We start from the raw sequence: 13,256 nt of genomic DNA, 5'->3' as shown, positions 1-13,256 counted from the left end.
GGGAGCCGGCAGCTCTGCAAACTCCCCTGCGCAACGGGGAGGCTCCTGCGCACCTCCCAGGCTCCGGTACCTACAGGAGGTAGGTAGGAAATCCTTCCTGCTGAAGGAATTCAGAAACCAGGACGGGCTCTCTCCTCCTCTCAGCACCAGCGAGGGAGCCTGGGGAACGCGATAAATGCACGCAGCCTCGCAGGCGAGGCGGGTCCAACGGGCGCTCGGGGCAGAGGGAAGCTGCTCCTGCACCGCGGCCGTGCTTGGCTGCTGCCGGCGGGGACGCGGAGTTGTTGAGCGGCTGCTCCAGCTCGGGGTACCCGGGAGGAGCTGCTGTTCCAACCGGACCGCCTCGCCCGCCCGAGCGTGGAGGAGCGCAGCTCTGGGCGAGTAGAAGGGGTTTTGATCAGCACTGACCTGAGGTGGGACCTGGGGGGGGCCGGAGGAGCTGCGGTTCCTCTCTGGGGCACGGGGACGGCCGCGTAGGAGGGGGTTTGGAGGGAGAACGGAGGTGCCACCTGCCTCTCTCCTGCCTGGGGACTTCACCCTGCCCACCGGCAGCCTCGGCGCTGGCCGCTTCCCCTTCCCCAGGAAAACACGGGCAGGCGGAGAGGTGAACAGGGGGTGTTTAATGCGCCCTTGCAGTCGCTCGCTGCTCCTGCCTGCGCCCCGGCTGCTTGAGCTCTGCCTCACCTCCCCAGCATCGCGGCCGGCAGAGCCCAGCGTGTCCCAGCCCCGCCGGGGCATGCCGCCAGCGTCCCCAGCTCTAGCACGAGCATCTTTTCCGCTTCTCTTCCTTCTCCGGCACCTGAGCCTTGAGCGGTGCCGGCAGCGGGACGCTGCTCTTCACCCCGTCCCACGCCTCGGTGGGAGCCAGCCGCCCCGTTTGCAGCGCCTGGTAGATGGCCAGCGTCAGCATCTGGAAAGCCTGGACCACGTTGCTGGTGTCCTTGGCCGAGGTCTCGACGTACTGCACCCCCAGCGAGGCCGCCAGCTTCTCTGCCTCCTTCCTGCCCACCCGCCGCTGCCCTGCCAGGTCGCTCTTGTGCCCCACCAGCAAGAAGACGATGCGGAACGGCTGGACCGTGTCCATCACCTCCCGGTGCCACTGCCGGACGTTCTCGAAGGACGTGCGGTTGGTGAGGTCGAAGAGCAGCATCCCCCCGGCCGAGTTGCGGTAGTAGGAGCGAGTCACGGACCTGGGGCACCAAGAGCAACAGGGTGAGCGGCCCCCGGGGCTCCCCTGCGCCGCCTCGGGCAGCATCTCCCCTGCCTGCAGAGCGGCCCCAGCCACGTCCTGCCCCCTGCAACCGGCACGTTCCTCCCGAGGCGCTCCAAGGGCAAGGAGAATTGTCCCTTTTGCGAGCGCTCCAGGCAGCTCTGTCCCTGCATGGCCATCAGAGCTCATCCGCCCCTGCAGCCACAGTCCTGGAGCTCTCCCATCCCCTGCAGCCCAGCCAGTGGTGAGCAGCCTCAGCAGCACGGTGTGAAGGCTCCTGGCAGCTGAGCTGAGGAAGCTGCTTTGCCCGGCTGCCAACCTCTTCCCCCAGCCCTCGGCAGCTGGTGGGGCAGAGGGGTGCCTGGGGGGGTCCCGTACCCCCTCTGGAGCCAGACCCAGGGCTTACAAAGCAACCCCAAGGGCTCCTTTCTCTTGGCTTTGGCTTGTGGGCCCCTGCAGCCTGCAGCCCTCCCGGTGCTGGGTGCCCACAGCCCGGTGCTGGGGACCCATAGCCCACCTGGCGCTGGGCACCCATAGCCTGGCGCTGGGCACCCGCAGCCCACCCGGTGCTGGGCACCTGCAGCCCACCCAGTGCTGGGGACCCATAGCCTGGCGCTGGGCACCCATAGCCCGGCGCTGGACACCCGCAGCCCACCCGGTGCTGGGCACCCATAGCCCGGTGCTGGGCACCTGCAGCCCACCCGGCGCTGGGCACCCATAGCCCGGCCGGCACTGGGCACCCGCAGCCCACCCGGCGCTGGGCACCCATAGCCCGGCGCTGGGCACCCATAGCCCACCCGGCACTGGGCACCCATAGCCCGGCGCTGGGCACCCGCAGCCCACCCGGCGCTGGGCACCCATAGCCCGGCACTGGACACCCATAGCCTGGTGCTGGGCACCCATAGCCCGGTGCTGGGCACCCATAGCCCGCCCAGCACCGGGGACCGCGCTGCCTCATCCACAGGGGTCCCCCAGCCCGGGGACCGGGGGGGGGACAGAGCTGTATCGAGAACCTCCCCAGGGCTGGGATCACAGCATCCCACCAGCGCCCCAAATCCAGGGGAACGCCTCACTCCCAGGACCTCCCCAGCTCCATTGCCGCTTCCCGCCCCATGGCCGGAGCCGGACCCACCTGAACCGCTCCTGCCCGGCCGTGTCCCAGAACTGCAGCTTCACCCGCAGCCCCGGCTCCAGCTCCACGAACTGGACGTAGAAGTCCACCCCCACCGTCTGGTTGACGGCGTCCAGGAAGACGCCCTCGGTGTAGCGCCGCAGCAGCGAGGACTTGCCCACCGTCGAGTCCCCCAGCATGATCACCCGGAACTGGTACTGCCACCGCGGCTCCATCGGCACCTCCGTCGGCTGCTGCCACCCGCCGCCCCCGCGCCGGGCGCAGGTACAGGCAGGCAGCGCCGGGAGCCTCCGCTCCTCCACCCAGGAGGCGTTCCCGCCCCGCCATGGGTGCTGGGTGGCCCTTTGGGAGCCGCTTGGCTCCTTTTATCTTGGATCCATCCCGCTGGAAGCGCTCGGGGGGTGCCTGCTCCCATTTTCCTGGGGAGCGGCCCTGGGACATGAGGCCCATCAGTGACACGGGGCCCACCGAGTGACACAGCCATGGCGGGGGGTGTTACCCCTCCAGTGACCCCCCCCAAGCAGAACATCCCCCATGTCGTGGGTTGAGCATGGCAGCGAGTCCCTGCCCAGGGGTCCGGCGCTCGGCACAGCCTTTATTTTGCGCAGAAAAGCCTCAGATTTATTAATAATGCCCCTGAAGAGGAGTATTATTTTTTTTTTCAGAGCCGCCAAATTAAAGCTTGAAACAAACCCGAGCCGGGGCGGGGACCCGCGCATTGCCCAAGGGTGAGAGGAACACCCCGGCGGGCGGAGGGTCCCGCGCCCCCCGGTCCCGTCAGCACCGGCAGCGCTCCCGGGGCTCCCCCTGCGCCGGGGGCCGGCGGCGGCTCTGGCTGGGGATGAGCCTGACGCCGCCGCAGCCCCGGTGAGGGGCCAGGGCCCCGCGCCCCAGCGCCCGCTGGATGCCCCCCGCCAGCGTCTGGAAGGCCAGCTCCACGTTGAGGTTGCCGCGGGCCGAGGTCTCCACGAAGGCCATGCCCAGGGTAGCGGCCAGGCGCCCGGCCTCCTCCGCCGACACGGCTCGCTCGGCCGCCAGGTCACACTTGTGTCCCACCAGGACGAAGGCGGGGGGCCGGTCACCGGCGGCTTCGCGGTACCACTCGGGGACGTGCTCGAAGGATGCCCGGTTGGTGAGGTCGAACACCAGCAGCACCCCCGCCGCGCTCCGGTAGAAGGACCTGGTGATGGACCTGGGCACACCGGGGGGATTTTGGGGGGGGGGGGGGAGGGAGGGGCACCCCCCCAGCACCCGCCAGCCCCTGCACCCGCTTACCCCGAACAGTGCTCAGGGGATTTTTGGGTCCCAGCTGGGACCTCGGGAGCAGGAAGGGGAGACCTGCCTGGACCATCTGCACCCCAATTTTCTGTTCAGCATCCTCCCCCCCACCCAGACTGGGGGCTCCAGTGGGGTTTTGCAGGGGCTCAGGGGTCCCTCCAGCCCCCCCCCCCACCCGGGGTGTAGCGGGGATGGGGCAGCACCCACTGGCGGGTGCTGATGGGGCTGAGCACTGGGCACCCCCAGACCAGCCCTGGGGCCCCCAAAATGCTCCCAGGGCTGGGGGCGGCGCAGGACCCCTCGCTCCAGCCGCGGCACCCGGCTCTTCACCCCAGCACACCCCATTTGAGCCTCCTCCGCGCTCCCCGGAGCTCCCGGCTCCAGCCTGATGCAATCAGGAAGGAAATCACCCAGCCCACCGGCACCCGAGGAGCTGCACCCAGGGCCCAGCACCCTGCTCCCTTGGCTGCCCCCCAAAAGCAGCTCCGGCTTCGCTGCAAGCTCAGCACAAGGATGCAACGGCCCCCAAAGCGTCACCACCCCAGCAAGCCATCGCTGCCTGTCCCCGCACGCCCGGCCGGGGACTTTACACCCACCCCGGGCGGGGGGACACGAGTCAGCTGGGTGCTGGGGTCCCACATGGGTGCTGTGCCCCCGTGCCCACCTCACCTGAACCTCTCCTGGCCGGCCGTGTCCCAGAGCTGCAGCTTGGCCTTGCCGGCGGGCGGCAGCGGGACGGTGCGGCTGTAAAACTCCACGCCAACGGTGGGGCAGGGGGTGGCCGTGCCCCCGCCCGGACCCTCCGCGAAGCAGCGCAGCAGCGACGACTTCCCCACGGCCGCGTCCCCCAGCACGATGACGCGGAACTGGTAGTGTCCCCCGGGGTCGGGGTCCTGGGGGGGCCCCGTCACCGTCCCCATGCCGGCGGCTGTTCCCTGGCAAAGCCGCGGTCACCGGCCCCAGCGGGGCCGGATCCTGACCTGGGCTTTGCTGCGCTGGCAGGGCCGGGGCCAGGTCCCCACCCTTGTCCCCACCCCGCGGCGCCTTCCCCGGGGACAGGGACGGCTCTGGCCTCACGGTCACCTGGACGGACAAACAAACCCTCCCGGGGAGGAGGGAGAAGCCGCCGGCTCTGTCCTCGTCCTCCCATCCCCAGGACGCTGTGTTTGGCATTGTCGCACGCCAGCTCTGTCCCGCTGCCTGGTTTTGGCGACAAAATGGGGACAGCCAGGCTCTGGGTGTACAAACATGCTGCCGCAGAGGGGCTGGTGCCCCCAAGGACGCCGAAATCCTGGGAGAGCCGGGAGGGACGAGGTCTGCGGGCAAGGGGCTCTGGAGTCCCCACGGGGAGAAGGGAAGGGGTCAGGGGCACCAACCCCGTGTCCCCCGGACAAAGGTGCTGTGCAAACAGCCCAGGTCACCGCACGCCGCGGGGACTTTGCCAGGACCCAGCCCTCCCACTCCCAAGGGACGCACAGAGACCGGGAACAGCAGAGCCCCGGGACAGCTCTGGGGCTGTTTGCAACCCCGGTTTGTTCCCCATGGTGAAAACTGGCGCCCCGTGTCACCAGGGCTGTGGCACGGGGCGCCGGCTACGCTGCCTTTCCCAGGGCTTCCCCGCGCTCCCAGGGACCCACGGCCCCGCGCTGCCGAGGGGAAGCTCCCGCAGGAACCCAGCAGGAGCGGCGCCGCACAGCTCCCGTGGCTGGAGGGAGGGAAAGCGAAAAGTCCGGCTCCTGACCAGCACCACTCTGGCGTGCAAAGGGCTTCTGCTGGAAGGACATTGGGGTGCTGGAGCGTGTCCAGGGAAGGGCAACGGAGCTGGGGAAGGGTCTGGAGCACAGGGCTGGTGGGGAGCGGCTGAGGGAGCTGGGGGTGTTCAGCCTGGAGAAGAGGAGGCTGAGGGGAGGCCTGATCGCTCTGCAGCTCCTGGCAGGAGGGGGCAGGGAGGGGGGTCGGGCTCTTCTCCCAAGGAACCAGCGATGGGATGAGAGGAAATGGGCTCAAGCTGCACCAGGGGAGGTTTAGATTGGGTATTAGGAAACATTTCTTTACTGAAAGAGTGGCCAAGCATTGGAACAGGCTGCCCAGAGAGGTGGGGGAGCCCCCATCCCTGGAGGGGTTCAAAAAGCAGGTAGATGTGGCACTGGGGGACACGGTTTAGTGTGCATGGGGGTGTTGGGTTGATGGTTGGAGTGATTATCTGAGAGATCCTTTCCAACCTTAGTGATTCCCAGTTTTTACTTTGATTAAAAAGTAATCCAGCCACCAAGCCAGGAAACATGAAATTGCTATTCTCCCCTTAATTGGTTTAGTGGTGGAGTTGGCAGCGTTGGGTTAATGGTTGGACTGGATGATCTTCGAGGTCTTTTCCAACCTAAACGATTCGATTCTTCTCTGATCAGCCCCCTCAGGCGGTAACTCAATGTTATGAGCACTAATTTGCACAGAAAAAGAAAAACCAGTCACGCTCACCGATTTCCAGGAGAAAAGTCCATCCAAGAGCACATGCCAGCCACGCAGCAGCTGCCCAGGGATGCAGCCCCCCGGTACAGCCATGGGAGGACAGAAACTCACCTCGAGGGATGGGTAACCTCAGGTGGGAGAAGCCGCTCGGATTTCGGGAGTTCAGTCTCCCCCACAGCACCCGGGCATGACCCCAGACCAACGCCCCACAAACACAAGCACAGGAGACACAGCCAGAGTTTCAAGTGATTTTGTTTATTCACCCTCAAAATATTTTATATCCAGACCCTTCCCCAAGCTCTTCTCCCAAGAAAACTCCACAGAAGGGACCACCCTTCCATGCCGAGTGTTTGAACGGGAGCTCGAGCAGCACCCGGAGCCAAACAAGCGGTGCCAGGAGCACCAGAGCGGCTGTTCCCACCTGGGGGAGCTCACAGCCCAGGAAGGAGCCGGGATCCGGTCATGCAGAGCTCTGGAGAGGGCTGGAAAAGTCTTACACCGCAGCACCAAAACCCTCAGGCACTGGCTCATCTCAGCTCTACTTAGACCTAAAGAGGGGATAAAAAAAAATAATCCAGCCTGAAGGAAAAGCAGTTTGACTCAGCATTGCTTCAGATTTCCGCATTAAGGCTTTCCCTGGTGTTCCCTCGCCCCGCGCTGTGATTTTGGCTGGTTCACGCCTGGCCTCAGCCCCATATCCGCAGGATTCATCCAACAGTCTCCAAAGAAAGGAGTCATCACGGACCAGGCTGCACTCAGAGGGCTGGTGCAGTGCACCTGATCTCACAGACGCTCGGCCCTACCCATTACAGCCCACCCAATTAAAAATCTCACTAACGAGGTCAATCGTTCCCACCCGCAATGCCCAGATTCACGACTGGCCACTGCCAGCACAGGCAGAGCACACCTCAACCATCCTTTGTCCTCTAGGACCGGCACAATCCCAGTCGTGAAACACCAAACAGGGAATCATCGAATTGTTTAGGTTGGAAAAGACCTTTAAGATCATCCAGTCCAACACTACCAAGTCCACCACTAAACCAAGTAAGGGTAGAGGAATAATTTCATGTTTCCTGGCTTGGTGGCTGGATTATTTTTTAATCAAAGTAAAAACTAGGACTCTGACAATTACCGACAAAGGACACTCACGTGCTCCATGTCACAGTTTCCCCATGATTTGGGCCCTGAGGAAATCAAATCCAATCCCTTCACCAGGGACAGGGGCTCAGAAGCTCTCAGCCTTCTCCGCTAACAAGTCATTCCTGAAGAGAGACAGAGCCACAGGTAAGCATCCGAAGTCACTGGGCCACTGTACACCAGGAATCAACGCATCGGATCCAGCGCAAGGGAACAGCAGCCTGCAAATCTTCACGGCACCTCTGCCCACCGTGCCCAACATTCACCCCTTCTCCCGCCCAGGGGGTTTCACTCCCGCCCAGCCTTCCCGAAGGAGCACGGCCAACACGAGGTGTCTTCAACCTGGCCCCTCTCAGAGCCGGACTGCACCAGCAAAGAGGCCGAGACCAGTTTGAATTTTACTTTTCCTCCTTTTTCGACCATGAGATCGGTATTTAGATCTGATGGGAAAGGGATCTGGAGGGACAGGTTGGAGAGCCCCGACACGGGCATGCGTCCTCACCTCGCGTCCACGCGGCAGGCTGGCCGTCGGCTGAGAGCATTCCAGAACATCAAGCAACCCTGGAACACATCGCAAACACCCCCAACGTCAGCAGCAGGCTGCAGACTCTTGAGTACGCGTCACTGACACACCCCACCCCAAAATCACCAGCGCCTTGCGTGAAGGAACACCCTAATTCCTAAAATTATATAGGAGGGGCGAGTGACAGCAACAGGCAAAGAGGAGGCCCAGCAGTCAAAGACCTTCCCGTTGCTCTTGCATGTTGTTGGAGACCTGCAGCTATTGCGTGCAGCCACAGCTCTTGGATAAACATGCGGTCACCGCTGACCTCGCCTGGCAACGCCCATTACAGCTTGAGCGGCAGACGGAAGAACAGCGGCGCGATCGACTGGCTCTGGACCAGATCCCATTCCCAGTTCTGCCACTAGCCAGTCCCGGTGATGCTGGAGCAAGAAAATCCCCTTATCCCACCCACACGTGATCTCGACAGAGCAAGGAATAAGGGGATTCTGCAGTTCTTAATGACTGGAGAGATACTTGCAATGGGCCCTGCCAGCGGGAAATCCTTGTCTGCCGGGCCCGTCCCCAAGCACGAGCCCTGCAGAGGATCGGCAGCGTCGGGGAACAAGGGCCACGCCGGCACTACGTGCTAGCAGGGCCAGGAAATACTGCTGCTCGCTGCTCCGGCCAAGGGAGGCCGTGAAGGCAACCAAATCCCCAGCACAAGGGCAGACTCCAGAGCCCAAATCGTACATCTCTCACCTGCCCAACGCTGCCGAGCCACGGCCATCAGCAGCCACACTGCGCACGGGGATCACCTTCCATGCCAGGATGCTGCTGGGGAAGAGTACAGCCTTGAGCTTCAGGTAGGCTCTTAAGACAGAAAAAATATCTTAAAACAAGAGAGAAGCCGCGATATCCACCAGCTCCCACCTCTCTGTGCACCGATCCGGACCCCAGCAGCACGTATCGGGGGTAGCTGCTTTCTTCTGCCGACAGCACCCACAGCACCCCACCCGCAGCCACGGCCCGGCTCCCACCAGCGATGCCCAGACCCTTGGCTCGGCAGCCCCCCGGGCCGTGTATTTTCCCGAAATGTTGCCGGACAGTTACGGAGGCTCAAACTGCGCGGCGACCGTCGAGGAAAAAACCTCGCTCTCGGCTCCTTTTTGACTGCATCTGCCACAGCACCGAGACAGATGCAGCTTCGATAGGGCCGGGCAGGCCTACAGGGCTCCTCCGCCCAGCAGCCGCCTTTCCCAGGGTGGTTTTTTAATTCAGGCCGCAGCGGAGGCGCGGCGGTCACTCACCCACGGCGGCCCCGGCATCTCCCCGGCACGCTGGGCCCGGTCGGGGAGGGAGAGAGGGAGCCAGGCCCTGCGGCGGCCGCGCCGCCCTTCACAGCCCATCGGAGCGGCGCAAGCGCCGCCGCCCGGGCGCGCAGCCCGCGGGGCGTCGATGCGGCGAGGCCGAGCGGCGGGAGAGCCGCGGGGGAGGGCGGATGGCGGCGGATTCTCCCCGCGCCGCCGCCCCCCAGCCCTTCGCAGCCGCCATCACAGAGAGAGGCGGAAGTCAGCCCGCGGCGGCCTTTTATAGTGCGGCAGCGCGGGCGCTGATTGGCTGTTGGGGCCGAGGCCTCCCGCAGAGCCTTCTGGGAGTTGTAGTTCCCGCCGCCCACTGCCCCCTCAGGCCGCCATGCCAGGCCACCCACGCCATGTTACCCCAGGCCACCCACGCCGTGTTACCCCAGGCCACCCCACGCCGTGTTACCCCAGGCCACGCCACCCCACCCCACTCCCCAAAGGATAAACGCGCCCCCTCCTCCAACAGCAGCAGGGGAGGCCGGGGAAATCCCACCTGCAAGCAGCACCACCAGGATTTGCAACACCCCCCCCACCACCAAAGCTTGCACTGGGGGCTGAGCTGCGCTCCCCCACCCCACCTAAACAAACCTCCAGTCTACGTGCACACAGACAATTTCTCTCTCCTCCTCCCCGCAAGGTGTGCGTCAGGGGTTGCTCTTCAAAAAGGTGAAGGCAGCAGCCATGTTTTTGCTACCCCTTCCTTTTGGAAGGTGTGGGGGGGGTGGGGAACACCCCACCCTCAGGGAATGGAAGGAAAGTTTATTGGGAACAAAAGCGTATCTGCCAAAACAATACCTCTGTCAGGTTCCTGGTTCATGATGCATGATCAGTGGAAGGGATTTAAAATGAGAGCACCTGCCAACTGGTTGGAAGGGACTGCTGAAATTTCTGCAGGTACCGATGCTGAAGCCACAGCCACCACCAGAAATCAGGCTGAAAAGCCCGAGACGGCTTCCTGCCCCTGAGCCCTGGAGAAAGTGCAAAAAGGATGAGGGAGAGCAACAGTTAGTTTTTAATTTGTACTGAGCAAAATTCACAGATGAAAAAGTTCACAGTGCTCAGGAATTGCCCTTTCAAGTCGGTAACCCCACCCAAACATGCCAGATTACCAACAAAATAAACCTGGCACCCATTTAAAGCAGAAGTCAGTCTGGAAATGAGCCCCAAACCTTGCGTGACCAAACTCTTCTAAAAACAGCCCTCGTCAAAGCTGGTGGGGACAGGTTACAAGGAGCCGGTCCCGTCCTCCACCTCTTCCATGCATCCTGAAGCAGCTCTGCCAAGTCACAAGGCATTCCCCAGGCAGCCCAGATTCTCCTTGGCACAGCGACTCGTGCAAAGCAAACCTAGAAATCTTCCTCTCAAATCCTAGGGCAGGGCAGAAACTTGCTCATTGTAGCAAAAACCACCCACCCCACCCCATTCAGACAGCCTTGGAAAACATCGAGCGTTTGGGAAAAGACTCTTCCAAATGCTAAACTGGGAGAATCCCCAAAGAGCAATACCAACACCCAACGGATGCTCAGTAGACCTCAGCCCATCATGAGAAGATGGATGGAGAGAAGATGGAGCAGACAAAATCCCGCTTGCATGTCTGCGCTGCTCGACCACAAGGTCAGCAAAGCCCTGGTGAAACCTCCCAGCACGGCTGGGAGCCTCACATCAGTCTCTTGCGTAGCGCAGGACGGGGAGCGAACGCTGGAAGAGGCTGCAATTCCCACCGCTGGACAGGTGGGAGCAGACAACCCGCAGGGAAGCACTATGGAAAAACAGCAGTAAGGAAAAGCAAGTACAAGCTAGGGATCCAGGCGGGCTGCTGCGCCTGCAGCTCCTCAGGGTTCCTGTGTGCTGAGGGCACAAGACAAACCCTCTCCACATATGCCTCATCTACATCGCCTTAACTGCGTTATCTACCATTGCTTTGACCCTGGAAATTTTGCAACAGAAGCAGTGTATCGTCTGAGAAAAACTGTACCAAGCAGTGCCCCCAAAACCCTTCTTACAAAACTGACGGCACTTGGTAAAACCATTTTGACTGGGAATAACTGCTAAGGAAGAAAAACGTAGCAACTTGAAAAGAAAAAAATGAGATATTTTCTCAAGAAATGCTCTAACCAGGCAAAAAGGTAAAGCAAGCTTTGTCAGAGTGACATTTTCTGAACTACCTCTATCAGTTTTGAAATGTAGCTATTGCATTTAAAATTCATACCCTATCCTGACACTGAATTAATTTCATGTCTAAGCAAATCCCAAGTTAAATCCAGAAACTGGTGTATCCAGTATGCTCTACAAGATACACCAGGAGATAGCAAGGCTGGAAGGTAAAAATTCCTCTCAGATCTTGTTTAGCAGAAGCTGGGGATTAGCAAGCCAGCAATGAGAAAGTGCGTACGCAAAGATCAGAGCCAAACATCGCTGTTCCTCAAAAGGGATTCAGAGAAATACCTAAGGGTGTTTGGTGGTACTTGGTGTGTGGGATATGAACCTGCCTCCTGAAAACGGTCCAAGTAACAGGAATTTTTCTCTAGTCAGACACACACGGAAAACATCACTGCCAGCCCCCTCAGACCCCTCAACCCGTACACGGGGCTGCGCACGTGCAGCCCCACATTTGCTAAAGAAATGGTTTCAGGCTCCTCATCCCATTGGAAGCCGGTCAGAATTTCTCACAGGCCAGCCCTGACGCTTACTGTGAAGCTTTTAATTAAACACATGTTAATGGCAAGAGGGCACCCCGCAGCCTCGCAGCTTATGCTTTAGAAATCACTACTTCATGCCCAACATGAGTAACGCCCACATCTTTCCAGCTCTGCAGTTGGCTGAACATTTTTCAGTCTGTGTAACTGAAATGGTAATCCGAGAGTCCCTGCAATTTAGAGTAATCTAAATTGGATCATCACATCTTCATCAAGTAACACAGTAAAAATCTTTTGAGTCGTTTTTGTAACTACTAGTAAACGTTGCATGCTGAAAGGCAGAATACTTCACAATCTCAATCGCAGATTTTTATGCAATTTTCAAGAATTACATAATCCTGGTGAGCTCTGATATCATCTGCCTGGGATTTCTTGCCTTTAGCACATAAAGATAAAAGCAGAATTTACCTTACTACACGGAGTCCTTGTCTTTCATCTTGCGTTACTCTAAATGGTAATTAATCAGGGCTTTTCCTGTAGCCATCCACGAGAAACAAAATCCCACACTCTGTTTAACTTGGATTCCAAAACACAAACCCTACAAAATCCAGGTGACCGGCTGTTTCGTAGCTCCACATAAAAGTCTCCTCTGTGCTTCAGATGCTGCAATAATGGCCGGAAGCTGAAAATGAACATTAAGATGAATAAGCAATAGACAGAAAAAAGTGCAGCGAGATTAACATTGGCTGAGATCCTCACAAACAACCCCAAAAGGCTGGCTCGCACATCAAGGGAACGTGGCCCAAAGCCTCACGTCAACCCCTCTCCTAAAAGGAAATGCATGAGCTATTTTAAGCTCCGCAACACCCGTAAACAGGCTTCAGAGGGTAATCTTTGCTGGCCTCCGTACTCCCAAATTGCTCTTTGCGTAAGGGCCCAAGGGTCTGTACATACATAGCTCTCCTAGAAGCTAGGGGATGCCACTTATGATGGCTCAGACTAATCATTACCGACGTTCTTTCCACCACAAAAACAAAAGCACAGAGCAAAAGGATTTTCCCACAGGGTTCCTGTCTGTGAGGGGTGCTGCTCTGCGATAATCTGTCCCACTGGCCTTTAGAGACAGAAGGATACGGCTTATCCACGCGTTAGGAAATATTACACAGGACAGCAATGCTGGCCAGCCTTAGAATAGCAGCATGAATTTCTACCGATAAAGTAAGCGTGGCTTCAGGTCACCTCCCGTAGCAAATTAGGAGGGCTGCATTATAAAAGCTAAAAATTGGGGGAATAGGGAAAGGCAGGTCCAAAAGAGAAGGGCATACAGGGCAGCACTGTTGCAGCACAGTAACAGAACGATCTAGAAAGCGTTTAACAGCAGAACATAAAGAAACCCCTTCTTTACATCACCTCTGAAGTGCCACTCTATTGAACAGGCACTTTTCAAGAAGAGGGGCATTGTCTGAGCATTCAGCACCGCTGACCAGCTCCATCAGAAGAAAAAAAGCACTCTGCTCTCTTCCACCTCTCC

The 13,256-nt window shown here is 59.9% G+C and overlaps 2 protein-coding genes, 1 long non-coding RNA gene and 4 other non-coding genes across 7 annotated transcripts; all 7 read right to left on the bottom strand.

Annotated features, from left to right (window-relative positions):
• Window positions 1–757: 757 nt before the first annotated feature.
• LOC142595013 (ras-related protein Rab-39B-like) lies at window positions 758–2,557 on the bottom strand. The gene is made up of 2 exons (XM_075722021.1): window positions 2,343–2,557; window positions 758–1,190 (listed from the first exon to the last, which is right to left on the bottom strand). Exons 1-2 carry the CDS (start codon window positions 2,555–2,557, stop codon window positions 758–760), a joined length of 648 nt encoding a protein of 215 aa, XP_075578136.1.
• Window positions 2,558–3,119: 562 nt separating this feature from the next.
• LOC142595015 (ras-related protein Rab-42-like) lies at window positions 3,120–4,540 on the bottom strand. Its single transcript, XM_075722026.1, has 2 exons — window positions 4,290–4,540; window positions 3,120–3,534 (listed from the first exon to the last, which is right to left on the bottom strand). The coding sequence occupies exons 1-2, from the start codon at window positions 4,538–4,540 to the stop codon at window positions 3,120–3,122; spliced, it is 666 nt and encodes a 221-aa protein (XP_075578141.1).
• A 2,224-nt stretch (window positions 4,541–6,764) lies between these two features.
• Window positions 6,765–6,835, bottom strand: LOC142595069 (small nucleolar RNA SNORD99). Its single transcript, XR_012831690.1, has one exon. It is a non-coding gene; the product is annotated as a small nucleolar RNA SNORD99 (small nucleolar RNA).
• Window positions 6,836–7,570: 735 nt separating this feature from the next.
• On the bottom strand, window positions 7,571–7,688 carry LOC142595063 (small nucleolar RNA SNORA61). Its single transcript, XR_012831684.1, has one exon. It is a non-coding gene; the product is annotated as a small nucleolar RNA SNORA61 (small nucleolar RNA).
• On the bottom strand, window positions 7,625–9,086 carry LOC142595017 (uncharacterized). The gene is made up of 3 exons (XR_012831678.1): window positions 9,036–9,086; window positions 8,488–8,598; window positions 7,625–7,784 (listed from the first exon to the last, which is right to left on the bottom strand). It is a non-coding gene; the product is annotated as an uncharacterized LOC142595017 (long non-coding RNA).
• Window positions 7,910–8,042, bottom strand: LOC142595062 (small nucleolar RNA SNORA44). The gene has a single exon (XR_012831683.1). It is a non-coding gene; the product is annotated as a small nucleolar RNA SNORA44 (small nucleolar RNA).
• On the bottom strand, window positions 8,804–8,947 carry LOC142595061 (small nucleolar RNA SNORA16B/SNORA16A family). The gene has a single exon (XR_012831682.1). It is a non-coding gene; the product is annotated as a small nucleolar RNA SNORA16B/SNORA16A family (small nucleolar RNA).
• Window positions 9,087–13,256: the final 4,170 nt, after the last annotated feature.

The sequence above is a fragment of the Pelecanus crispus genome, chromosome 16 (assembly GCF_030463565.1).
Source record: "Pelecanus crispus isolate bPelCri1 chromosome 16, bPelCri1.pri, whole genome shotgun sequence".
NCBI classification, from domain to species: Eukaryota; Metazoa; Chordata; class Aves; order Pelecaniformes; family Pelecanidae; genus Pelecanus; species Pelecanus crispus.
The sequence above is the reverse complement of the archived record's forward strand: the minus strand, read 5'-3'. Positions and strand labels throughout refer to the sequence as shown.

Coding starts and splice junctions, on each gene's coding strand:
- LOC142595013 (XM_075722021.1), bottom strand. CDS start 2,557: ATGGAGCCGCGGTGGCAGTACCAGTTCCGGGTGATCATGCTGGGGGAC. Junction 1,191..2,342: donor GCCGGGCAGGAGCGGTTCAG/GTGGGTCCGGCT, acceptor TTGGTGCCCCAG/GTCCGTGACTCGCTCCTACT.
- LOC142595015 (XM_075722026.1), bottom strand. CDS start 4,540: ATGGGGACGGTGACGGGGCCCCCCCAGGACCCCGACCCCGGGGGACAC. Junction 3,535..4,289: donor GCCGGCCAGGAGAGGTTCAG/GTGAGGTGGGCA, acceptor CGGTGTGCCCAG/GTCCATCACCAGGTCCTTCT.